This window comes from Thunnus thynnus, chromosome 4 (genome assembly GCF_963924715.1).
Source record: "Thunnus thynnus chromosome 4, fThuThy2.1, whole genome shotgun sequence".
Taxonomy (NCBI): domain Eukaryota; kingdom Metazoa; phylum Chordata; class Actinopteri; order Scombriformes; family Scombridae; genus Thunnus; species Thunnus thynnus.
In genome coordinates this window covers 30,216,071-30,244,024 of record NC_089520.1, presented here as the reverse complement: position 1 = coordinate 30,244,024, position 27,954 = coordinate 30,216,071, and the positions used below count along the sequence as shown (strand labels likewise).

Here is a 27,954-nt window from a genome sequence, read left to right as displayed (position 1 = left end):
ATCTTCTCATCTGACTCTCAGCAAGACAGCAAATAAACATATTTCCCAAAATGTCAAACTATTCCTTTAAGCGCAACACAGCACACATTGTCAATAATAGATCTTTTTTACTCACTGCGTAAAACTGGCATGTCTGTCAGTCTACAGTTTGTAACTGCAGCAAGGTATAATGGCTAGCACTTATTTATGTTTTCCAGCTACTATCTTTGTTCATTTCAATGGATCTCAAATGTTTTCTTAAAATAAATGAGCTTTTAAAGCAGTGCCTGACACAGTAAAGTTTTACATGTATTTTGAAGGAAAATGACTCAGTATTTTGTTAGCAATTAGAATCTGATTTTCTATCAGGTAATCACCCAAATCAAATCGTCTTAGGCCATTAAGTTTGATGTTCATACAGCAATATTAGCCCCTATTAGAAGCTAAATGTTGACATTTCCTTTTGCTGTTGCACAGCCCCACCTCTGATGATGGTATCAGAGGGCTCAACTCAATTTATAAGAGGTAACATTTCATCTTCAAACACCTCACTGAGTGGGTATATAACAGGACACTATGATCCATCAATAAAAGTGTATTGATATTGTCAAATGTTAATATGTCATCCATAAACCCTTGGGTCCTCTTGTCACCAGGACACAGCCTGTTCAGCAACACATATTGCCTCACTGTGTTGTTCAGCATCGACCCGGGTCTCCCTCTGAACGGCTGCTGCAGTAAAACGTTGCATGCCGTGACAGACTGAACATTAATCAAAGTTGATTTGAAGTGTGAGGGCACAAGTGCCTTTTTCTGCTGGGGAACTGTTTAGCACAACAGCGCTATGTACAACAGGGTTCCCTCTTCAGTGTAATGGTTGCAAAAGGAGGTCATAAATAATGGATTCAAGATCACTTACACCTCATGAAGCAGGCTATGGCATTCGAGGGGATATCACATTTTGCTGCTCAAATTATAGATTTGCCACTTTTGGCTGCAATTGTAAAACAAAACAAGACCTTTCCAAGAGGCCTTTGAAAGAGTTTAATATGCTGGAAAACATGACGGCAAAACAACAGTTTAGACACTGCTACTGTCAGATGATAGTGAATAGCACTGTGGGTAAAAGATGCTTTTGGTCTCTGTGAAGGCCAGTTTGCATCCCTTCTGGTAGACTTTTGGATGCAACAATCATCTTTATTTGCAGTCAAAAGTCAAAACTAATCAAGGTGAGTGTCCCAACTTCACCTTTATTCAACTTATAATATAAATATAAATGAAAAACACTGAGGTTGTTAACTGAAGTCCTGCTTGTCTTTAGTAAAGATTTGATCTGTAGATGCAAATGGATATTGCACTTTACCAACTGGTGTTATAGATTCATATTTGCACTTCGTTGCCTCTGAACTTAAATAACTACTTCAGTCTCCTCTTGACAACCGATGGACCGATGCATTTCTAATGCATTTGAAATGTAACTGTCCACTATCAAACCAAATTTAATTGAAAATATATTAATATTTATTCAGCATTTCTTTGTCTGTCGTGATCAGCTGTTTGCACACTAGAATTGGAGAGGTATTCTTATTTCATCATTATCTCCCCACATACACATAAGGCAGAGTTCACTGTTATTACCTTTAGATGATAGCAAATAATGTGAAAACCGCTTGTTGTAACTTTGCGTCCTTGTGTCAATGCTGTGGCTGCCTGTCTTTATACTGCCCATCAGTGGCAAGACAGGGAAGTGACCTACAAGTGACAAGTTGCTTTCCTCTGAACAAATTCAGCAAAATCTTGCGTGCACACATTGTGGCAAAGTTGGATGTTTCACCATAAAATATGAGGATAAGAATCACAATAATTTCTAATGTGCCAATGCAGCTGGAGATAAATAGTACAGAGCAGAGGAGATGATCAGATCTCACTCCATATCTTAATGGGATCCTCTCACATGCCATTCCCATTAATGACCAATCCCCCAATTATGTAAATCAGAGAATGGTCGCTAACAGTGAGAAGTTGAAGTTGCTCATATAAACAGCAACAGTGTCACATTGCAGAGAGTGCTAATTGGCCACTACTTTTCATATAATTGCAGTGACTGGGGTCACGTCCTCAGCTAACCTCTCCTTTAAGTATTGTTTTTCAGCACACAAACAGTTAATGGAGCAATTAAGATGACACTCACAAGCACCACTTGTATGGACCATTTGGCCAGAAAGAGCTGGAGAGAGGCGGACTGGGATGCTGCAACCCTGCGTATGGTGCACAAGAGTCTTGGACCAGAGGGAGAGGGAGTCAAGGTGCATAAAGTGCACATCATGTCTCACTGGTAACCCATTCTGGTGTGAATAATAACCAGCGGTCATCACTGAATCAATTGGTCTGTATTAGGTACTTGCTGGGATTTTGTTAGAACATTTAAACTTAATAAACTACAAGGTTGTACTTGTGCTGCCAACATACAGTATGCTATAGCTTATACTGTGTGTTCCAGTTTATTTGGTTATGTAAAAACCACACTTGTAGACAATCATTCACTTTGCATGTAAAGTGTCATTCCCTTTATTGTCATGCAAGGCACTTTGAACTATATTTGTATGAAAATGGTGCGGTAAAAAATAAACCTGAACTACAAAACCAAACTTTTCAAGTATGCTCTGCACTTTTGCAATAGATACAATAAAAAAAGATCAGTTTCTTTCAATGACATTTAAGACAGACACTGACAGTCACATTGAATAAAAATATTGTGTATGTATAAAATAATATCAAGATAACATACTATTGAGCAGAAATTGTGACAAAACAATATGGACGTGTTTCTTGTGGACTTCATAGATATTTTCTCTGGCAAGTTAGCAAGTGTTTTTTGTCCACTAAAAAGTTCAGTGTGCCAGAGTCATAACACACATGACAGAACTGAACTTATTCGGGACACACAGAGGACAAAATCATGTCATCGTACCAAGGTATTTAACTGACCAAAAGTTAAGACGTTCCAGTAACATTTAAACTAACACTGCTGTGAATGTGTCAAAAAGAAATACAGTAATATGGGTGCCACCTATTTCTGAGACTAACCCCAGGAGAGTGAGAAGGAGGGAAAAAAAGAGAAAGTTCTCATCTCTTCATCTAACCCCCTCTACCACAGACTTTGCCCACCCTCTATGACTAAGTTATGCCCTGTCATGTAGTCAGAGGCGTCAGATGCCAAGTAGACCACTGCAGCTTGCAGGTCTGTCACTTGAGCCAGTCTACCAGCAGGGATATCTGACAGCCAGCGCTTCACCAGAGGCCTCAGACTCTCCGAGTGGATGAGAGGGGTGTCAACAATCCCCCTGAAAAGAACGACAGAGAAAGTGAGAGAGAAAGAGGGGAAAAAAAGACCACAATGAAATCAGAAGGCATCACAGTTCAGAGCCAGGAGTGACAGCGTTGTTTCAGAGCTACCACTTTGGTGACAAAAATAAACCCAATTATCCTTTGAAGAAAGGGCATGGCATAGCATCTCTGATGATATTTACTGCGGGACTGGTGGCACTTTAATGACTGGCACATCTCAGGAAGAGCCCACGGGTATAAAGGGGACGTCTGGCATAATTTGCTCATAGCCTTTGGTTAAGTACTTATTATATGCAGCTCCCTCATATTTCTGCTCTGGTTCCTAATTGAAATGGGCTTGAACTACTTTCGTGTTAAGACAGGACTTTATGTTGGTTGAATTTATAAGAAAACAGGTACGCTGCTTTTGGTGTTGTGGCTGCACTGGTGTGCAACAGCGCTTTGACACCACTTCTCAGTCGCAACAAATGCAGTTCTCTCCACTGTCAACAGTAAAACATCACAGAGCTGACATTTAAATAAATATGTCAACACGCCTGCTTGCGCCTAATGTGAGACGACTTCTGACTTTTCAAACAATTGACGTGACAGTGACTAAAAGCTGTGAGGCCTGAATCATTGTACAATGTATCTTGGTGCCTTGATATGGAATTCCAACATTTGGCTAAATTAGCACTTCCAAGGAGCGTGTGACACCTTGGTTAACATATTCCACCTCAATTATATTTCTCTTCAGCTGCCCTGTTATCTGGAACCTTTCCTGGCAATCAGAGGTACTGTTTTCCCTCAGCCAATTTTCTAGATAATGCAGCTTATCACCGCTGCGGCTAAAGTTGCCAATGGAATCAGGCTCCAGTCAACCTCATGAGCGCTAATTGTGTCCCTTTTTTATGCATATTTACCGACTGTCACTTCAAAGAAATCAGCGGCCCATTGAGACACCCAGTTAGCGAGGGGAAAGAGAATTGCTTCTTTGCAAATTAAAATTAGCAAACAAGCTGCCGATAAATAAAGCTGAGTGCGGCGCGTGTGTGAGGGCTTTGTTCTGGGGCTGTGACTGGGCCTGGCTCGTCCCGTGCCACCGGACGGATTTGCTCAAGGATGGCTGGGGCTAAGGGATGCTCCACTTAACACACACCACCATCCCCCCCCTCCGACACACACACACACACACACACACAGCCCTTTCTGTGTTCTCCTCTTTTCTTCCTTCTGCTCAGCTTCGCAGACAAATAGATACAAACAAGGCGCTATTGTTGTGCCGACACTTGGAGTGAGGTTGCAAATTTGATTCCCTAATTGAATAGAACAATTAGAGCAAGTGTTTGGTTGATTCATCCCTCAAGACGTCATCTAATTAAGCACTGATGCATTGTTTGAGGACTTAAATTAGTGCATCATTCTCAAATGGGGCTTTTCATATGAAAGCAAATACACTAATCACCTCTTCCTTTTGCAGCTCAATGCTGTACAACACTCAAGGTGGACTAGTGTCTTTCTGCACAATGACCAAGGCTGCAGACAGACAACACTTACGGTGAGATGCAGTTGACACGCACTCCTCTGTCTATCCATTCGGTGCCCAGAGTCTGAGTCAGTTTGACCACTCCAGCCTTGGAGGTGTTGTAGGAAAGTTGCTTCTGGGGATGAGGGACTGCAGGGTAGAAAGGAGACAAGAAAATCAGTTACCCAAGCGATTAATAAAGATAACATTTACTGTCATGCACTTTTGAAACACTCAGGTAATCATTAAAAAAATATCTGTTTTATTTTTTCAGTGTAATTTTTTAACCCAGAAAAAATATAATAGTTCCTTTCTCAGAAAAGCTGCCAACATATAGATTTTATATTACAGCTCATGTGGTTTCTTGTGGATACTACATAAAAGCTTCCATTAGCTGCTGGGGACTCTGCGGATGGAGCCATATAAAATTAATTGCTTATAATGTCCAGTTATGCTCTGTCCTCAGCAACAAAGGCAGGGAGCCATTTGTTTGCCTTGACCATCACAGATGCTGCACACTGCATGGGATTGCCGAGACAGGGGCTCATTTTCTGCTGGTTGATTAATCATCACAACAAAGGCTCCAAGTTACATACAACTTTAGTAGTTAACCTCATCACCCGCCGATCTGACTGCCAAATGGCTTCAATGTGAGACTGGGATGATAAATACCGGCCAGCTGCGGAGAGGCAGGGACCAGTCCTGGGGAGAAAAGCTGGAGCATCCCGTATATATTGCTCGGGCAAAAGGAGAAAAACATGCAGGAAAAAGAGGTAGAAGTTGGAAACTGCTGAGGAAATAAGATGTAAAGGGTGGGACAACGGCCCCATGGCTGAAAGTGAGGTTGAGTGGGATTGTGTGGAGTAAAGCGAGATAGCAGACGAAGGTAAGGTTGGGCTGGGCTGGATAAGGGTAGGCTAGGACCTCAGAGGAGCAGGCGAGGAGGAGCAGAGCCCAGGGCTTACACGCAGATTGAAGGTGAAATCCGACTTATCAGGACAGGAAACACAGCTCAAAATGCCTAACAGCACTAATCCTCGCTCAAGACCTGATGATACGGCCCCAAAATACCATTCAGAAAATGCCTTCATCCTTTAAATAAACCTGCATTGATGTTTTCGCCGTCTTAAAGAGCAGTAATCCCCAGAGAAGGGAAAAGGAGGTAGAAGGAGAGCATTCACCAAAGCCCTCTTTAACATTCACCCTGCTACTTATTGCCCATTTCAAGTGGTAGAAAACATGCTCTTTATCAGGCACGCCTTTTACATTTGGAATTCTTCTGAGCTGATAAGGAGTTCAAATGATGCACTCTTTTCCCCAGGATGCCGCTGCTGTTGTAATGTGCATTAATATGCAGCAGAGATCCGCAGGTATGAGTGTGAGAGTGTCACTAATCCCTCAGTAAGGTCATCGTGCAGCCAAAAAGCAGAGTGTGACCATATCAACTTGGATATTTCCTGTCTGGGTGTCTTTGAGTTGCTGGCCATCAGTCAGCAAAATAGTGGTTGATGGTTGGGAGTGTGTGTATGTGTGTGTGCGGAGGGGGGTTAGCGGACACACACACATTCTATTCAGCAGATGGACAAAAAGCTGTCATTGTGCATTTTAATTGGGCATTTACGGCAGCTTTTTGGGCTTCCACTTGGCTAGAACAGGTCCCATCTGATTACACATTATGACAATATTATAACAGATGTCCAGACCAATAAAGTAAATTCCTGAAGGACTGTACGTAATGTGAGTAATTGATCATTTTTTTTATGCCGGCCTCTATTTGCCAGCATGCTCCTGTTTTACAGATTGCCCCTGCAGTCGGGACTGGGGCCCATATGGCACAGTGGTTTACTGGCGATTTGACTATACTGCTGATGAAGTGTTGCTGTTCCTCTGGAGGAACCTGTTGGAGGAGGAACATCACACCGGGCTCTGAATTACATAGCTTTTTACTAGGCTCTCACTAAACTCAAAAAGTGTCTTCCGTTGTTCAAACAAGGCCGTTGGCACAGGCTGGGGTTTTGCCGTTCCACAGGAACCCTCCCTTCCCAAGTTGGACCTCAGGTTGCCTTCCACATCCTCCAGACAGCTCCGCAGAGAGGGGGATGTTTATTATGATGCAAAACTGCCTCAGTGAGACGCAATCACAACACTTTGTATTTCCAGCTATACTGTATGCAGGGGTGGATGCATCTCTATAGAACAGTTTAACTGGGGTAAAAGTTGCTAAGGAGAAAAGCTGGCTAATCCTGTTTAAAATGCGCATCTTGTTCAAAATGTGCACCTTAGGTTTTCTCATAAACAGCGACACTGTAAGAGACTTAAAGCTGATTTTTTTCTTATGTCAATTTTACAGCTGTAATGATCTGAACTCAGATATGACGACTTAGTGTCTGATGATAAAAAATATTTAAAGTTAATATTTAATGTGATGTGTACTCTCGTACAGTACAAATGTATTTAACTTCCTTCCCCTCCTCCTCTCTGCCCAACACTCCACGCCAAATGGAGAGATTAAAAGCAGACATGGAAGGGCTCCAGAGAGAAGGTGGGGGAATAGAATCATCACTCACCTATTAGACTGGCCATGGAGGCTGTGTTGATAATCTTGCCGTATCCTTGCTTCAACATCACTCGACCTGCTGCCTAAGGCAAGGATTCAGGGGAAAGAGACACATTAAACACCTTATTATGGCACTGATATGCTACCAAAAACTCAAGCACAGACCAACACAAACACATGTAGTTTATCCTTGGAGACAAGAATAGCAGTTAAAACAACACTTGGTGTACTTGACTGGATTTCAAAGCTGCAACAAGGGCTGGCAGGGTGTATATATAGACATCAGACAGCGACTAGATACTTAAGAACTAATTTTAGTAACTACAGAGCAGCTTAAGATGGTTGGTCTGTCAGTAATTAGGTCATATTCTAACTAGTTTTGACAGAAAAAGACAACTGAAGGAAGAGATCATTCAGGATCAATTTGGTTCTTTCAGCAAAATGATGAGGTATGGTCAACATCTGGGGCTTATGGCTACACTGAGGCAAATTTGTTTCATTAAATATCTAATTTAACCCTCCTCTTGTGTTTGTTTCATGTTAATTAATTCTGTATTCCCAAAATGATCTCCCCATTATAGCTAATTATAAATCCATAATAATACATATATTATCACCTAATGTTGTGTTAGATGCGAACATTATATGTTTTGAACTTCTCAATGACCTGAGCTCATACATTTGTTTTTTAGTTAAAAAAAAAAACAATGAATGGATTATTTTGACTGTAACAAATAATCAGATGAAACCTAATATGCAATTTTCACAGACTACTTTGTGTCAAAGTTTAGCAAGGGTTTGAAATCAAATCATGATCAAAGATATTATCGAGAGCCCCACGTACAGTATATTGTTTGGTCATTGTGCTGCTGCAGAATGAATTGTGAGCAGGGCCTCAAAATAACTTATACACTTAATATACACCAGAACTGTGAGAAAAGTTCTGTAAAATATTGAAGCAATGTTGCAATTGTTTGTGAGAATTGCCAACAGGTGTGGTTCTCATGGCGGTTGCCATGGAAGCCAATAAGGGGAGTGAAGAGTGTGTGTGTGTGTGTGTGTGTGTGTGTGCATGCTCAAACACACATGCATGTGGGGGTCTGGGAGAGCAAGTGTGTCCATCTGATGAATAGACATGTGCCTGAACTCAATTTTATACACTAATTGTGGTCTCACCAGTTCATTTCTAATGGAGCGGTCATTTTTGACCGGGAACACCACAGGTGTACAAAAGTTAAATAAAACATCCAAAATTTAATGAAAATTATCTAAATTTATTTTGTGTGTTCAGATGCTCTGTGTGGACAAAGTCATGGAAACTCATGACAGTCAGATTAAATGAACTACATTTTCAAAAACTCATAAATCAATCCAGTTCAACCAGAACACAACAGGAGGGTTAATAATTTCCCCATTAGAAAGGTGAAGTGATCTATAAAAAAATAAAGGCTATTATCACATCATACCTTTGCATCACATATTGTTTTTTTTTCTGATAAAAATGGAAACTTAGTTGGATTCTGTACAATAATTGAAGTTTCCTAAAGGAACTGGGTAAACCAAAGAAAAATGTATATTAAAAGTAATACAAGCAAGACATTACGAGTATCTCATTGAAGTGAATACTGACATCAAGTATTTGTGCTGAATTTCATGACACCTGCCAGCTGTCTTTTTCAACTGTATATTCAAAATTTTCTCCTCTATCTAATATTCTAAAACTTATACAGGTAGGTCCAAAATATCTAGATAGTGTTTATCAAAGCAACAGTGAAGCATTTATATTGTTCAGAGCATAATTTGTCTTTGCAGCTAATTGTACTGTAGTATATGACAGAGTGAAATTCTTATGACATTATTTTTACGTTAGTTGACTTTGATGAAAACTAAACCAGGATTTTAAGTAATATTTCCATTTGAATGTGTGTATTTTTTGTATTTTTTAGAATGACAATTGTGCACCACAATAGAACAAAACAGTGAAGTGAAAAAACTGTCTCTGTTACACCCACAGTCTACCACACACACACATACACACACACACACACACACATGCACAGTCAAGGCTTTTACAGCGGGTGATACACACCTGACAGCAAATGAACGTCCCCCTCAGGTTGACGTTAAAAGTTTGGTCCCACTCCTCTAGACTGGTGTCCTCGCTGGCTGAGTTCATGTTGATGCCGGCATTGTTACAAGCGATGTGGATCGCTCCCCATTTGGACACAATGTTGTCAATCATCCTCTGGACATCATCTGACTTGCTTATGTCAGCTGTGATTGAAATGGCATTGATACCTGTTTAAAAAAACACAGGGGTGTCTGTTATAACACTATGTACATATTGTACCTTTCATTATACATGATATGAACAACATCTATCTTTGAACAATGTTAGAAGTTTATTTTACAAATTCCAATGTTGCTTGGGATGTGCAAGCAAAAAAACAAAACAAAAAAACCTTGAAAAATAACAATGCACAATGCAACAATGCTAAATAAACTAACTTAATGAAACTTCTACTATAACATGGAATTGTGCTTTCTTGTTAAGGTGTGGGGCATTTCATTCTGTCACATACACAGGCTTGATGGAACATGTTTGGCCAGGCAGAGTATATTTTATCCTTTAGTAGGCTGCCATCTGCTGGACAAAAACCAAAACCTCACCACACTGACAATTCATGATGTTTGGAACACATTTTAAGTGCACAAACACAACTCTAATTTATTCATGTTGTGGTTAGAGATAGTAGTTGTATTTTAGAAATAGTATAGTATGTATATATAATATAGTATAGTTTGAGGTCAACATAAGGCAATGACTCTCAGATTTCACAGGAGTTGTTTCATTTTGCCACAGGAGTCTTAAGATATGACACTTTTCAACTGTCTGCATCCCCTTCAGTTACTGGCTGTTTCTTTGACTTATTACTCCATCTACAGGGCTATTTATGGATCACTATTTCAGTTATGACACTAAACAAGAGCAGATACCATATGCATCACGAAAACAGAATAAAAACCCCCAAAAAATCTTACCACTGTTACCTCCTTTATACTTATGAAAACCAATATTTTTTCTTTATCCTTAACTGTCTCAACATCATAAAATCATGGTAGTGTGAGATTATTTTGAACATCTTTCACAACATGTGCACCAAGACTGTGGGATAGACATTACAGGAGAAGCATAAAGCAAAAGTAAATATGCAATTAATTGAATATATGTCAATGTCAAATTAGTGATTGACTCAACGAAATTTAGACTGCTAATTAAATAGTTAAAGATACAGGTGAAGTGAAGTGAAGCTGTGTCAGCCATCAATATAGTAATCTTTTAAATCTAAATAATTACAGTGACATTTAGAGTATCATGAGAATACTGTTGCAGTCTTGGGATATTTTCCTCCAAATACTTTTTTTGTTTTGTTTTTTTGTTTTTATTTTATTTTATTGCACCAGCAGAGAAATGATTTGGAAATGAGGGACACAGAGATGCAACAAAGTTAATAATTACATTAACCAAAAATATAAACGCAACACTTTTGTTTTTGCTCCCATTTTTCACAAGTTGAAATAAAAGATCTAAGACTTTTTCTATACACACAAAAGACTTATTTCTCTCAAATTTTGTTCACAAATTTGTTTAAATCTATGTTATGTTATGTCCTTTGCCAAGATATTCCATTCACCTGACAGGTGTGGCGTATCGAGATAGTGATTAAACAGCATGACTATTGCACAGGTGTGTGTTGGACTGGTCATAATAAAAGGCCACTCTAAAATGTGCAGTTTTATCACTAAACACAGTGTTGTGAACAGAGTGCCCCATGAAGGCGGTGGGGTTATAGTATGGGCAGGTATAAGCAGAGATACCGTGACGAGATCCTGAGGCTCATTGTCATGCCATTCGTCCACCGCCATCACCTCATGTTGCAGCATGATAATGCATGACCCCATGTTGCAAGGATCTGTACACAATTCCTGGAAGCTGAAAACATCCCAGTTCTTGCATGGCCTGCATACCCACCAGACATGTCACTCATTGAGCATGTTTGAGATGCTCTGGATTGGCGTGTTCGACAGCATGTTCCAATTCCTGCCATATCCAGCAACTTTGCACAGCCATTGAAGAAGAGTGGACCAACATTCCATAGGCCACAATCAACAACCTGATCAGCTTTACGTGGAGGAGATATGTCGCACTGCGTGAAGCAAATGGTGGTCACACCAAATACTGACTGGCTTTCTGTCCACCCATCCAAAAAAGAAAATGCATATCTGTATCCCTAATCATGTGAAATCCATAGTTGAGTGCCTAATAAATTTCTTTTTTCAAGATAAAACTGCACATTTTAGAGTGGCCTTTTATTGTGACCAGTCCAACACACACCTGTGCAATAATCATGCTGTTTATTCAGCATCTTGATATGCTACACCTGTCAGGTGGATGGAATATCTTGGCAATGGAGAAGTACTCACTAACATGCATTTAAAAAAATTGTGAACAAAATTTGAGAGAAACAAGTCTTTTGTGTGTATAGAAAAAGTATTGGATCATTTATTTAAACTCATGAAAAATGGGAGCAAAAACAAGAGCGTTGCGCTTATATTTTTGTTTAGTGTATTTGCCTTAAATATAGAGGAAAACTATTCATGGTACTGACTGTTTCTTTACATATCTCTGGATGTGTAATACAGAAATCTTAATGCATTTAGGTTAGTAGTATTCTCCAAACTAAATTCATTTTGATATGTTCCCTGTCTGATGTTAAATGTTAAATAAGGCACTGTGAGCAAATGCCAGTATATGCACTGTAATGCACTGTGACACCACATCTGTTCATCTATGGCCCTGTTTACACCTGGTATTTAAATCTGTCTCTGGTGATCCGATCACAAGTAGACAGCTTTAAGTACGTCTGTTTACACCTGGCATTAACATGCGTCTCCACATGCATCTTGAGTGACCACATGTGATCGGATCTCACTTCCCCGCTCTATAGAGAGAGAAACAGAGAGAGAGAGTAATATGCAGTGATCTCCCGCAGCTGCCTCTCTCCATTGAGAGAAGTTGTGTGCATTTACGCACAAGACACAGTGGCATAACTTCACTGATTATTTAAATCTCCGACAAGCCGACAGCAGTGGTCAGGATCTAATGTTAATAATGTTCTGTTTTCTTCTACACATCCAATAGGTCAGCTGTTACACACGCACAGTCCAGGTTCATACTGTTTGGAGTAAAGCAGCCGTCCTGATAAATCCTGAGCTCATCATGTCGAGCAGCACAGCAAAACTAAAAACTGTCGTTATCAACTTGACAGGAAAGAAGAAACTATCCAGCGACGTTTAGCTTCTGAAATATTTTTTTAGACAGAAAAGCGAAAAACAAGTTAGTTTCTGGTTTTGGTTTAATTACCATCCTAACTGTCAATTTGAAGAGGGAAACCAGTTAGGGGAACGGGAAAAACAGAAAAAAACAAGTTGAACAGCTTTGGACCCGGAGGCAGCAATGCAATCCCTTGCCTAGTCTGCTGGAAAATAGAGGACGTTGGTTGAGTAGGCGGTCCTTCAATGTGGTCCAGGACGCATTGCGTTTACATTGCTAAATGAAGGTGGTCACATGCGCACCCGACCACCTTCGAATGTGGTCTGAGTGATCGGATCTCAATCCGTCCTAATGTGTCTTGGGTGCGTTTACACCTGTATTTAGAGCTGTCCACTTGTGATCGGATCACCCAAGACGGATGTTAATACCAGGTGTAAACAGGGCCTATGCTGTTGCTTGCTTTCTCAGTCCAGTTCTATTATGGTTTAAGGTCGTAATTTTATTTTCTCTTTTATTGCAACTTTATTCGTGATTACTTTATATTGACTAACAAGAGTTTGTCATAGATCTGCCTGTACTACTTGTTTTTATGTTTGTCTGAAACTACATTGCTGCCTGTCTTGGACAGGACACTCTTGCAAAAGAGATTTTTCATCTCAATGAGGTTTTCCTGGTAAAACAAAAGTAAAAATTCAAAATTCAGTCAATAGCATTAATGGTAGATTAACAAGTGAGCAACTGTGGGAGCAGGTGACTTGCAAGAAGTAAATGTAGACTTATACTAAAACTAGAACTAGAAAATAAAATTATTCTAGAAAAGCATTCATACTGTATGACACTGCTGAGCTGCTGTATTGGGGAGTTGATGATTGAGGTTGAAGAAATTTTGGTTCAACTAGCCAGCACGTAAACATGTGGCTATCATTGTCAAGTACTAAATTTCTGTTTGGCTGTAATCTGCCAGTGTGAATACACCAAATTCAGTTTAAATCATAATTTCACACAGAGTTAAGGGATAGATTTACATTTTTTCAAGTCTCTCTTAGAGCAGCAGTCAGATGCTCATATGAACACTGAAGCTTTTGCTCGCTGTAATCATTCCTCCTGTTCATACTGGGCAGTAAACGACCCCTTCCTAAAGGGCTTACAATGCAAGTTCTCGTTTTGTGCAAAACTTTTCAAAGTTTATCTGAAGCTAATATGAGTCTTCAGCTATCAGTCAAATCAAGTGGATATCTTCCAATGTAAAGTAGTCTTTTTGGTATAAAATTCCCTCTTTGTGTTTCCTCAGACAGTGTCTCCCTGTTGAGCTGCAGTGGAAGTACAGTAACAAAAAAGGGACTTTGGCACTAAAAAGACTGTAACATTGAAAGATATCTACTTGATTTGACTAATTTGATGGCTAAAGTTTCAAGTTAGCTTCAGATAAACTTTTAAATCCAGTTTTGCACAGAAGGAGGACTGTGGATTTTGGTCACCATCACTTACATTTTAAGTGCATTATGAAGGGATCTTCTAATAGTCAGTGTGAACAGGAGGAATGATTACAGCGAGTAAAACCTGTTTCAATGTTCATTTGAGCACCTGACTGTTGGACCTATCCTTTGAAGAACTGATAGGTTCAGGAGTATGCTTAAGTTGTGTAAGTTGTGTGCACATTACCTTTAAGAGAGAGCTCCATGGCCACTGCCTCAGCTCTTAATTGGTCCAGGTCTACTACAGCCACCTTTGCACCTGCTTCACCCAGAGCATGAGCAAATGCTCGGCCTATGCCCTGCCCAGCACCTGTCACATAGGCCACCTTTCCATCAAGACGCATCCGTTCGAGGATGGGGCGCCCCTTGACCCCTCGGAAAACCTCATCATCTGTTATTTTACTCTGAACACATTAACAAGACAAGCAAACATGATCAGTAAAAGTGATGTTATTAATTAAAGGACAGATATCAGTGCAGGTGTGATGACAATGTGAGTCCATGTTCTTACAGGGTCACTGAGGTTATGTAAACAGTACCTGTGTCCTGGAGCACTCAGAAGCCACAGATACCCGGCGGATAACACTGATGCCGTCTCTAAGAGGGATAATGACCTTAAAAACAAGAAGGACATCGTTAACATAGAAAGCAATCACTGTCAAAACACATACAGTAGCATGTAATGGTTTGAAAGTTACCTGCTCCACGCGAGGATCATTATAGACAAACTGGTTGAATTCTCGAAGAGCCAGTCCGTTCTTATCTGTGGCGTCTTTAAGATAAACCTTGGCTTTGAACAGTGAGTTATCAATGCATATGACCCCTTGCAACCTCAGGAGATTGTTGTCCAAGATGAAATTGTAGTAGTTGATGTAATTATTCTTATCAGCATCGATGAAGACCATGTCAAACTGCTCACCTGAAGCAGCCAACTCCTGAAAAGGACACAGTTTTTTGATTGACCATGTACCTCATAGTGTGTTAACTTATTACCGCCAAAAAAGAAGAGTCAATGTAGCCTGCTCTGATTACACAAAGCACCTGACATAACAGACAGTAACTATTGTAACAATTGTAAATGCTAAAAAGGAAAAGAGCTAAATTAATGTATTATTAGTTTGCAAAGATTTAGATAGATAGATTAATTTTCTCACACCTTCAGGGTGTCCATAGCAGATCCAGTCTTGACAGTAATCTTCTTGCCATGTGGAGACTTGTCAAAAAAGGGCTGAGCAAACTCTTTGAGGTATGGCTCCAACTCGCAGGCAATTAAGCAGCCGTCTTCAGGAAGCCCTTCGGCCATGGACAGTGCTCCGTAGCCAGTGAACATTCCAACCTCCAGGACCCTCTTGGCTTGACTCATGTGGACTAGCATCTTCAGTGTCTGGCCTACAAAAAACACACCAGAGAACAAATGATCACAACATGTTAAATCAGTGAATGTGATGGACATGAACATATATAATATAATTTACAAGTTAACATCCAACCTTCGACATGTCCAGTGATGCACTCTTTGGGAAGCCGGAACATAGTCTTGCCCTCCTTGTGCACCTGATCCCAATCATGAGAGACTGTTTTTCTACAATTAAGCATAAATAAAGATATTAGCAACATTTATCTTTTATTTCTACCTGGAGCTTTGGATGATGTGTACATACTTATAAAGCTCTGCCAGGGGTTCACTCTCCTGTGTGGTCATTTTCTCCAAGTAGTCATCTAGACCGCTGGCTATGTCCAGAGCCTTCTGCAGGTGACTTGCCAACTCTTCTGGGATATTACCACTTGCTGTGGCTATCTCCTTGGCTTTTGTCAGGAGATCCACAAGAACTTCCATTGGGGTGTCAGGAACTGGTGGAATAACAAAACTTAGTTTCAGTTAAGTAATGAATGGATCTCTCTCCTGTTCCAGACAATATAATGTCGGTCTACCAATCTGATCCACCAGGCCTTTATTAGTGCAGATACTAACCTTATCTAGCAGTTCGGTATCAGCAAGATGTGTCAGTCCACACTGAATACAGTTTCTTTGTCAATTTCATTGTGAAATTCATGTATCTTCCTTAAGTCATGACAGACTCAAATTTTAGCACTACAGCAATCCTTGAAGTCCTCATGGTACCTTGCATATAAATGATCTTGATGAGATTTTAAGTCTATGAAAGAGTTGAGGTATCAAAATTGGTGTTGGGAGAAAATAAGTTATATTGGTACATCTGTATATTTATTTGCTATCATCTATAAAATGTCTGAAAACTGAAAAACTACCATCACAGTTTCCTAAAGCCAATGATGATGTCATTAAATTGCTGAAAACAGTCCAAAACCTAGTGGTGAAAGACATATTCAGATCTTTTAATTAAGTAAAAGTACCAATACAGCAATGTAAAAATACTCCATTACAAGTAAATGTCCTGCATTACAAAATCCAATTTAAGTAAAAGTACATAAGTATTAGCAACAAAATGTAGTTAAAGTATTGCAGTAAAAGTAGTGGTTTGGTCCCTCTGACTGATATATTATTATATATGACATCATTAGATTATTAATACTGAAGCATCAGTGTTAGAGCAGCATGTTACTGTTGTAGCTGCTGGATGTGGAGCTTGTTTCAACTACTTTATATACAGTTAGTTAGTTTAGCCCGGTGGTTCCCAACCTTGGGGTCAGGCCCCTCCAGAGGGTCACCAGATAAATCTGAGGGATCATGAGATGATTAATGGGAGAGGAAAGAAGCAAAAACAAAGTTCTGATACACAAATCTGTTTTCAGTTTTTGGACTTTTTCTCTGATCTTTGATTTTTGGTGAAATATTGGATCTACCACTCATAGACATCTGAAATGAGACCCCGACTACTAACTGCTTTCTGTAAGACATAAAAGCCAAAAAGGTTGGAAACCACTGGTTTCATCTTTAACAATGTCTTGTATTTTAAAAGCTTGTTATATTATCCATTGTGTCAAATCTTCATCTGAAAGGTAACTAAAGCTGTCAAATAAATGTAGTGGAGTAGAAAGTACAATATTTCCCTCTGAAATGTAGTGGAGTGGAAGCATAAAGTCAAAACCCCATTGCATCCATTTACTTTCACATGAGACAAAGAAAAAATGCTCACATTTGAGAAGCTGGAACAAGGTAATTTGATCCATTTCTGCTTGAAAAATGATGACATAATTTTCATATATGTGTAATATATGAATTGCTCCTTGGACAAGCAGACAGTGACGGACAGATAGCTTACTTCTTCCAGGTTTAGCTGACCTGGCTTTATGATTGCTTCCATATAGATAGTGCTAAAGTAAACAATCTTATAGTGATGTTGTGACTAGGGACAAGGTTGCCTGGGTGCTGCCTGAATAACTGAGAGTGGTTCAACTCTTTTCCTTCAGATTTGCTGTGCTTTTTCACTGGGTCTATAGCAGCACTTTGAATTGTGACTGCTTGGTCAATCAAGTTTGTGTTTGTCAGATCTTTTTGCATAAGACATCCATATCTCCTGGACTCTCTTAATTGACGAGCTCAAGATTTCTATAACATACACACATATTTGCAGATCAATGTTGTACTCGCATGTTGTGTCCACTGACTGATCAACTGAGTGACAGTTTCAGCCCTAATTTGACTCAACATTGTTGTTTCCTCTACAAAGAAGCAAATACATACACCACACACACACACACACACACACACACACACACACACACACACATATATATGCATATACATGTACATACACACACAATCACTGGCCACTTCATTAGGAACGCAATCTAAAGCAATCCATTCAACAGCTCTGCCATAACTTCTACTTTTCCAAAGCTTATTTATTTTCAGTTGTTTGAAAAAAAGTGTTCCTAATATTTATCCACTCTATTAACATACATGAGGAGGGCAAAATATTAGCTACACTTTTCAATATAATGCACTCCAGTACACCACCACCACTCACTACCACCTCAATAAAAAACGTTAAGTAGATTTATCCCCTTTCTGACAATGTCAACAAAAACTGAAAACGTAACCTTCGTAAAGGTAGAGGTTATGTATACTTATGTAAGTTAAGTATATATATATGTATATGTATATGTATAAGAGACATAAAATAATTGGTGTGTTGTTTAATAATGAGCTGTGAGCTCACAGGTACTTCACTATCACATTATATGCTACATACATTGTTTCAGTATACAACCGTCTCCTTGAGTTAAGATCGCGAACTAGAAAGCAGACTCGCGTGTCGGCAGCTTCATGTAATGAATATCTACCAAATGAGGCGCAGTGATACACACTGGACCCCAGTGGAGTTTGGTTCTTAAAGTTAGGACATCTGTTACACACTTATGCTATTTACTCTGACCCCTCCACGACGCAAAAAATAAATAATAATCCTACCTTTTTCGGCTGCCATGGTGCGCGTCTATGGGCGTGACGAAATCGACAGTTTTCAGCCACAGTGAGAATATCGTGTTTGTGGGGTTTCTGTTATATCACAGCAGCTATGCTAAATAGAAGGGGAGTGACTGACAGCTTGCACAACACAAGAGAACAGTCATTATCCAACGGTATAGCACGTGCTTCAGTCGTGTCCGTCACCGTGAATTTTCGTAACTCTTGACACGCAGGTACAGAGTAGCCCCGCTGAGGGGCAAAACGTGGATCACAGGTGTATTATGAAACGGGGTGTCTTGAAGCAATGTGCAGCAATCTGGGAGTTTCAGAATTAATAGGCCTATTATTATTTTGTCGGTGAAACCACAGCCTCAGCCAAGTTGGAGTGCCTGGACTGACTGGAGTGCCTGTAGTGATGTTGCTATTTATACCCGTGCCTCATGTCTCATGTACTACACAAATAAGGAAAGAAAACATGAATGAGAGGCGTCTGTCTCAAGTCGTTGCTTGTCAGAAAAATAACAGGTTCCAAAGCTGGTGCTGGTTGGTGGTGAGAGTTTGATCTGATCCCAGTTGTGCTTTTATTGATACAAAGTGCATGTCTGTCTCCTTTATCAAATATTGTACAGTTCTGTAGAAATGTGACCATTAAAATCAAATTAGAAAAAAGACTAAAAAACATACCACATTGAACTCAAATGCACTTGTTAAATAACTTGATTAACAGCTGCATTCCATTCAGGTGTGCCAAGCCTGGTATTACACATACTGGCCCACTGGTGTATAGCCTTGAACCAGACGCCTCATTAATTTAATTAACTTCACCTGTGATTTCCTGCTAATGTCCACTGTGAGAAAAGCTTGCTGAAACTATGTGATGAAAATCTTTGACTTAATATTATGCAGGTAGTGCACAGTGGGTTCATGGGCCTTTTTTTCCACTGAAACTGGGTCAATGACAGAGGATTTATGGGCCACAAAACCAAAAATAAAATTCCAAAATAAACTAAAAGGCTCCATTCAGCTGAGAATTACAGAGTTGGGTGACAATTCTCGGTGTAAACAACCTCTTTCACATTACACATAGTCATTCAATCAATTGTTTATAGAAAAACATCTTGTTTAGGGCATCTTAGAACATTCTATAACATTCCTAAAGGGAAGAGACAGTTCCAGCTATGCTAGGAAAAGACAATGGCATCAAACGTATGGTAGCCTTGTTCTCCTTACCAGTCTCATCATACTGGGTCAAAGGGCTGTTTTTATGTCTGTACTTTTTTTTATCTGTGTTTATATGCAACCTTGCATTTAAGACAATACAGTTTACTTGCACCAAGCACCAGTGCACAAATTGTGCCCATCTAAAAACCAAGATTTACTGAAGACCTTGACCTCAGCTCACTAAAGATAAATCAGACGGTTGGTGGGGGATGTCTGCATAGGATAGGGGATAGACCATGATGTCACACATTTGATGGCCTTGTTTCTTTTATCAATCCCAATCCCTTCTTTTTACAGTGATTGTGTGTTGGGCGTAAATTTTTCTTTTGGCTAGGTTGTTTTGATTACCTTTTGTACCATGTGTGCAGCTTCCACAGATGAAAGGTTAGGCTACAGTATATTCCAATATTTTTTCCTACTTTTAGGCTTTCATTGGGCTACTTTTTGTCATAAGTTTGTGATAAAATACAATACATCTGTCAAGTGGAATCAGTTGTTGATGTATATATCAATTCCTATGCCTATGCCTAACCTGTGAGGTTGAGCTTTGTTGTGAACCATTATTATTAGTGAACAGTAATATTATTAATATTGTTTTTGTGGTGCAAATATCATAACCACAGTTTTGGTATTTTGGTATCTTCATGTTTTCACACTAGAATAGTTATTCTGTGGGCTGTGGAAATCTGTTGGGCTTAAAAAAGGATTTGTGGCAGTCAAGGTCAAAACAAGGTCGTTTGTCTTCATTCAAAAAAATGTTAAGAATTAAGAATTTAAGATTTAAGAAAACTTAAATCCAACAGCAAAAGCATTTGTCAGTTTCTAACTTCATCATGAACCATATTTATCTTCATTTTAATGATGGTATGTCATACAGTTAGGTAATGCTATAAAAGTGAGTGATGACAGCTTCATTTGTAGTTATCCAAGGCAAGGTGTTACCTCAGAGTTACACAAATTGTTATATGTAATCAACACATGCTATGGCATGTGAAGAGTACTGACAGTAAATGCTCCTCCCTTGTCTTAGGGGCATCCTCTGGATACTACAGTATACTGTATTTAAAGACTCCTCTGGTGCATTTTCATTAAGACTTTCGACAGCTCTGCTCACACCTGAAACTCACAGTCATCACCTCAAGAATGGGAAAGGTTCATTTGGAGAACAATGATACCAAAGAAAAGAAAACTGAGTATAGCTTAGTACGGGTCAAAGGCACATGGACACGCAAACTGGGGAAGAGAATCAATAAGGACACAGTTGACTGTGTCTCTGCTGCAAAAATGTGAGTGTAACAATGTTCTTTCCTCATAGTAATCTAAATTATTATAACTGCACTTGTCTCTCTGCTTTTCTCCTGAGTAGATTTTAAACAGGATAATTTTTCTAAAAGTTAAATTTGGGGAAAAGGATGCCGTTTCACAATTGGCCTGATGGTAGCACTGTCTGACACATAGTCAAACATTTAATCTGGTTGCTCTAACTTCAAGTATTTTGAATTTATGCCTTAGTTAGTATTTGGCTGTGTGTGTTCTGCACACAAATGATTTTAAGTATAAGACTACTGTGTAGTCAGTGTAAAATAAGACAGCCACTGGGAAACTTCTGGAAATTTGTCAATTAAAAATAGAGACTTTAGTGTTTAACATTATATAATTTGACATGAATCAACTGGACACTGACACGCAAATTAAAACATGGACTGATTAAATAATCTCTTGTCTTGAAAAACATGAAGATTAAAAAGTGAAATGCTGGATAACAAGTTGCTTACAATCATCCAATCTAATTTTATTTTTGATACATTTTTTGCATTCTATTTTTTTTTCTTTTCAATGGCAGTTTTATGATTTACGACAGTCTCAGTTTCAGTCACACTATTGTCTCAATATTTAGATGTTGCAAGGTGGGGTTTGGGGGAAGGGCAGTAAGGTTAAGTTTAGGCAAAACTGTGGTCCTTGATAAGGAAAGATTGTCCTCACAGTTAAAAGAAACTAACATTGACTTTTGGTAGCTGCAGTCTTTGATGTCAAAGTCATGTGCTTTGCACGCCAACCATCCACTGTGACCTTTGACCTAAAGGGTTTTTTGACCTTGCACAAGTGCAATAGGTAAAGGTAATTTTTAGCATTTGACCAAACAACCAATAAGCTGTCTTTTTGGACTTTCGGTTATTGCTCAGTGTCATTTATCATAAAGTGCCCCTTTCACTATTCTTCTAACAGATTTTTCAGGATTCTGGGGCTATATGCCCAAGTTTAGAGCTAAATGGGTCTGTACCTCTGCACTGGCTAGTAAAAACCTTTATTTGAACAAAGATAAAAGGCTGATTATGGTTGATTTGTTGGCATTCAGCTGCAGCTCCCCTGAGGCTTTTGCAGCACTTCTGTGGCTGTGGATGTTTTTTTTCTGGCATCCAGGTCTATTCTTAATCATAAACCTGTGAAGAGCAGTGCTATGTGTTGCATGTAAGTCAGACTGACAGAGTTTCTGACAGCTGAAATCAAAACCAGTGTCTCTAGTATTTTTTGAAGCTGGAATTTGGCCTGAAGTTATTCAAGTTTTCGAAAGACCATACCTTGTGAATTTACCCTGCGAGGCAGCTTGATTCTTGAGATAACACAAGAATCCATCTTGTCAGGCTTCAAGCAATATGCTTGTGTCCGAACCAACAGTGGTTCCAACCAATCAGCATGAGGAACCATTGGCAGATATGGGTGTGGTTTAGCTGTGGTGACAGTGAGAAGTTAGCCTGTGATAGACGGAGATTGACAGATGGTTCGTCCAATCACCTGTGAAAGTATTTTTTGAAAGTGCCTGCCATTTTCCAAACAGTTTCCAAGGACGACTTCTCAGATGGTTTGGTCTAACAAACCCTCTGGCACATCAGTACTTGTGAATGATGACAACTCAAAACCAATAGTCTCCGGGGGAAATAGATGACATGCAGCAATTCAGCTGTCAGTCAACCTAACACCTTTAGAAAGCTATTAGAATCACATGTAGAGGGCTTAAGGGAATACAGCAATAACTACATTAACTGAAAAGTGTACCAGTTGGAGGAATCAAGTTTTAACTACGACATGACCAGTGTCTAAATTCCTATTAAAAAAAATCACAATTCATTGTAAAAAAGCTGTACAAAGACCTCAGTGTTGAGAAATATCATATTGAGCATTGTTGATCTGCCTGTTCTGTGAGTTTTGGAGTGGAATTTTAGAGATAAATTTGGCATGTTTGTTCCAGATGAAGTGTATGGGGTGATAATGACTTGTTTGTGCTGCTTCTAGCCAAAACAGGGACAAGGAATGTTGGAGGCACTGACGTTTATATCTTAGGTTTTTGGGGGCAGTAAGATATTAACTGTGCTCAAGTTCAGTGTAGTCCTTTAGAGTCAAACAGGGCCTCTGTCTAATAGACGGAAAAACTGATGCTGGCCAGGCAAAGACCCTGGAGATATCAGCTGTTGTTTTTGATAGTTACAGTTTGGTGAGATTTGGCCAAGCTGGAAGATAGGTTGCTAATATCAGTGAACAACTTGTGCATTTCTGTTAGATTTGGCTGCAGTTTGTCATAGGTATTTTTTAAAAAGTGTATTCTTTTATTCATTCTTTATTGCAAGTTTTGCCTTTCTTTAGTGTTTTTTTCTGCAGGTTTTTTATTTATGTTTTATTTAATTATTGATTTCAGTGCTAGTGTCCTGTTGTGTAACTAAAAAAACATGCCCTTTTCACTGGTTGTGCAACATTTGCATGTTTTTCACAAACTGTAATGTTGAAGCAAACTATTTATGATTATCATAATTCTATGGAAAGAGCCATGTTGTTGATTTGTATCCTGTTTAACAATGTGTTTCTCATATTTTGTCTGTCCAATTTATATTAATGAAGGCAGACTAAATTCTCAAGTTTCTACACCACTCTAAAATGGTTTCAACAAAACCTGAACATTATAATGAAGGTAGGAATTAAGGTGCTTTCAGACAAAGTTGTGATTTGAATCAACAGCAGCAGGGTGCAGTGCCACCAAGTTGAAAAACCATCATAAAGTCTGAACTGAATGCAGACTGTGTTTGTATTAGTTAGGTGTACCTAATAAACTGGCAACTGAGCACATGTAGTGCAATTTATTGACAAAAACAGAAAAATAATATAAAATAAATATAATAATTGGAAGCTAAACCATAATAATAAATATTTTTTAATGTGTTTTGTGTGGCAGCTATGAGAGCATCAGAGAAAAGGGCACCAGCTGGACCGTGGTCACCCCCATTGTCTTTACTTACAAGGTAACTGAGACTCAGGGATTGCTGGATCCAAGCAACGACACACTCCTGCTGGGTCACCTCACCGACCCGCAGCAGCTGGAGGACATTAAAAAAACAAACAAGCCACTCAAACGCTTTGTGGTTGTTGACCAGGAGGTCTACAAAATCTACGGCCCCAAGCTAACTGAATATTTAGAGGCTCACAATGTCCTGTACAAGATCTTGGCTCTACCCACCACTGAAGAGAACAAATCCATGGAGATGGCAATGGAGATCCTAGAAGAGGTCAACAACTTCTCCCTGGACCGCCGCACAGAGCCCATCATTGCCATTGGTGGAGGAGTGTGCCTAGACATAGTTGGCCTGGCTGCCTCACTCTACAGGAGACGCACCCCTTACATCAGGGTCCCAACCACACTGCTCTCCTACATCGATGCAAGTGTGGGGGCAAAGACAGGGGTTAACTTTGCAAACTGCAAGAACAAGCTGGGTGCCTACATTCCACCCACCGCTTCTTTCCTTGACCTGTCTTTCATACAAACTGTTCCTCGGCGACACATCTCCAATGGGCTGGCAGAGATGTTAAAGGTATGTTAAAGCCCCTTTATGTGGAAAATTTACCTTTAAGCTGATACTCCTCAAGGAATGACAATCCCATTATCACTGAGAGCAGTTAATACCATGACATGCTTTTTAAAAATATAAAATATAAAATATAAATATAATTATAATTATATATACTTATTAATATATTATATTTGCTGAAAAAGAAAACCTCAGTTATTCTAAATAACTGGGAGACAAGTCGTCAGCATAGATTAGACACACACATGCCATTTATAGTAAACTGACTACTCTAAGAGTCACCAAAGGCAAGTTTCAAATTCCATTAATAGTATAGTTGAAGTAGTAACAAGATATACATGTTGACTCTAAGAAATGAAGTGGTGTCAGAAATCCTTTTCCATGCTTTTTATTTATTTATCTTTCTTATTTGAACTGCTCATTGAAGTTTTCTATGTTTTTGACGGTTCTTTGCAGATGGCCTTGGTGAAGCATAGAGGGCTCTTTGAACTTCTTGAGAAACATGGCCATTCGCTGTTGGACACTAAATTCCAGGGTGATAACACTGTCTATAGGCACAACTGCTTAGAGCCTGCTTCACAAGCAACTCGAATGGCCATCACAACCATGCTGGAGGAGCTTGCCCCCAACCTTTGGGAGGATGACCTAAACAGACTTGTGGACTTTGGCCACATTATCAGCCCAGCATTAGAGATGGTAAGACGTAGATGAAGCATTTGTCTTTAAATCCTTTGTTGGTACGTGCTGTTGTATACAAGAAGATGTGTGATGTGTGATTCTGTCTTCAAGTCTTGAAATAATTTTGTTAAAGAAAAAAACGTATTTCACATTTTTCCTCATATTGTCTCACTTTTCTCTTTTCCGCACAGAAAGTTCTTCCATCTCTGCTGCATGGTGAGGCAGTGAATATTGATATGTCTTACATGGTTTACGTGTCTCAAGAGAGTGGTCTGTTGACTGAGGAAGAAAAGCAAAGGATCATCAGCTGCATGGTCAGCCTGGAGCTGCCTGTCTGGCATCAAGCATGTACCATGGAGCTCATCCAGAAGTCTCTGCAGGACAGGCTGAAGCATTCAGGTGGCCTGGTCAGAATGCCTCTGCCTGTTGGTCTAGGACAAGCAGGTAAGAATCATAAGAGTGAAGCTGCCTTCAGCCAGAAAAACAGCAGCATCTGTGGTTTGTTCTGTTACAAGAATTTCTTCATAATGACCATTAAACAAAAGAGACCGGAGCCGAAGTGTCAAAATTGAACAGAATTTATTTTCTTATACAAGAAGGACCATTTCGCAGTGCAACACACAGGATGAGGTTACAAAGAGAAAGGCTCCCAGTGGAGTGCTTATAACAGGATTTTATACACCATAAGTGGGCGTTACAGCTCTTTTCTTAATATATCGTTAGCAAATTAACTAGCAAGCAACCTAATTTGGTTACTAACCTGACAAACTGAAAGCGAATCGATAGATTTTGATTGCAGTGAAATGAACACATTTCCCTCCAAAATTCTGTTGTTGTAAATGTTGATCTGAACAGGCTCTTAGAGAGTAGTTTAGGGAGGATGGGTGCACTAAAGTCTTGACTTCCCCAATGGAACCTGAGGTTCTGTCCCATCTTTAACCTTGTTGGCAATCTCTCCCTTACCTTAACCATGTTTGTTGTGTCGTTTAAATGAAATGAAAAATGTTGGCACTAGATCAGCAAAATACTCATAAGGGTTTTTTTTTTAATCCACTAACAAGCAACTTATTTTTTTGCTATAAAATTTGTGGCATGAACTAGTTCTCATGTTATTCTGACTTCATGTGATATGTAAAGTATAACTAAGCCATGTTCTCTTTCTCTTCTTTTTCTCATTGCAGAAATTTTTAATAACACATCTTATGAGATCCTGCACAAGGCGTACGAAAAATGGTGCAATGAGCTGAGTGCATCCTCAGACAGCAACTGTGACCCTTAAAGGGTCAGTATTTTTCAACCTGGACCCTATTTTCCCATTTTTTGTGTCTAACTAACTAATGTTGAAAATCATTTTTGAAATTGGTGCAGTGTTGAGCGAGAGCACTTCAGCCAGCAGCAGCAAAACAGACTGTAATGCAATCCTTTGGGGCAATAGCGCCCCACCAATGTATGTCCACTAAAAGTGTCTGTTTATGCCACTGACAGGCTCAGATTGTTATTATAAGTGTCTGGCAACATAATGGAAAGGACCATATAGAGAAATAAAACTTTTTTCATTCTCAAGGAGAAGTCTCATTCTGATATCTCACAAGAGTTGAGTTGTTTTCAAAATCAGCGATGACAGAGTTGGAGAGAGGAGTGTCAGGATGAGTTTGTTGTGTTGGAGTGCAGAAAGCGTAGCTTAGTGTTATGTAAAAGATTTTCAGAGTCAAGGCTGAATATTTAGCTGATTGCAACAACAACTCAACTCTCTAGAGATTTCAGAACAAGACTTCTCCTTGAGCGAGACTTGGTTAGACACAATAAAAAACAGACCGGATCAAGTGAAAGGTTAAGAATAACGTTTTATTTCTCTGTATTCCTTTCTATAATGTTGTCAGACACTTCTAAACACAATCTGAGCCTGGCAAAACAAGCACTTTTAGTGGATGTGCATTGACGGGATGCTATTGCCCCATTGCTATTGTTTTGCGGCTGCCAGCTGCAGTGCTCTCACTCAACACTGGACCAATTTCAAAAATTGTTGTCTAATTAGTCACTTAGACACAAAAAGATGAGAAAATAGGGTCCAGGTATAAAAATACCCAAGTATCCCTTTAACCTGCACCCACCACAGCTCCATTTGCTCAGTCTATGTTTTTAAGAGAATTTGTTTACATTTTGTAAGGAAATATATAATACTGTCACAGTATGTTCTCTAGTTTTACATTATTCATATTGTTGTGGGCAAAATTGTTGTAGTTGATAGCATTCGGCTCCTGTACTCTCAAAACATGGCAACAAAGGCCAATGCTGAGATACCTGTATTTTGCCTTACTATAAATTTTTTCTACACGGTCTTGTCCAGCATGTGTTCTTATAATCCTTTCTATGCAAATGGTAACAGTAGCAGGTGCTGCAAATCAAATCAAATGATCAAATGAGAGAAGAGCTATTCTTTTTTGTAAGTTTGTTACAACTTTGGCACTTAATTATCATGTATGTATAGCACCAGCTAGTAACTAATGTAACTAGTAGCTTTCTTGCTACTCTCCTGTTATGAAATATATCCATGCTTCAGTAAAGTTTTTATTGATTATCAAACAGCTTGTGTGTGTTTTAGTAATCTTGCAGA

At 39.3% G+C, this 27,954-nt stretch overlaps 2 protein-coding genes across 4 annotated transcripts; one reads left to right on the top strand and one right to left on the bottom strand.

Annotated features, from left to right (window-relative positions):
- Positions 1 to 2,518: 2,518 nt before the first annotated feature.
- zgc:113054 (uncharacterized protein LOC541322 homolog) lies at positions 2,519 to 22,482 on the bottom strand. 3 transcript variants are annotated; one of them, XM_067588280.1, is made up of 11 exons: positions 22,389 to 22,482; positions 15,860 to 16,049; positions 15,689 to 15,780; positions 15,355 to 15,587; positions 14,897 to 15,133; positions 14,738 to 14,812; positions 14,386 to 14,602; positions 9,478 to 9,686; positions 7,399 to 7,471; positions 4,864 to 4,981; positions 2,519 to 3,323 (listed from the first exon to the last, which is right to left on the bottom strand). In XM_067588280.1, exons 1-11 carry the CDS (start codon positions 22,441 to 22,443, stop codon positions 3,128 to 3,130), a joined length of 1,695 nt encoding a protein of 564 aa, XP_067444381.1. In that variant the 5' UTR covers positions 22,444 to 22,482; the 3' UTR covers positions 2,519 to 3,127. The 3 variants fall into 3 exon arrangements, with proteins under 3 accessions (XP_067444381.1, XP_067444383.1, XP_067444382.1); XM_067588282.1 differs by lacking the exon at positions 22,389 to 22,482 and adding an exon at positions 19,273 to 19,342; XM_067588281.1 differs by lacking the exon at positions 22,389 to 22,482 and adding an exon at positions 18,592 to 19,165.
- Positions 20,758 to 27,954, top strand: eevs (2-epi-5-epi-valiolone synthase). Its single transcript, XM_067588283.1, has 5 exons — positions 20,758 to 21,095; positions 24,032 to 24,665; positions 25,119 to 25,358; positions 25,532 to 25,784; positions 26,522 to 27,954. The coding sequence occupies exons 1-5, from the start codon at positions 20,953 to 20,955 to the stop codon at positions 26,617 to 26,619; spliced, it is 1,368 nt and encodes a 455-aa protein (XP_067444384.1). The 5' UTR covers positions 20,758 to 20,952; the 3' UTR covers positions 26,620 to 27,954.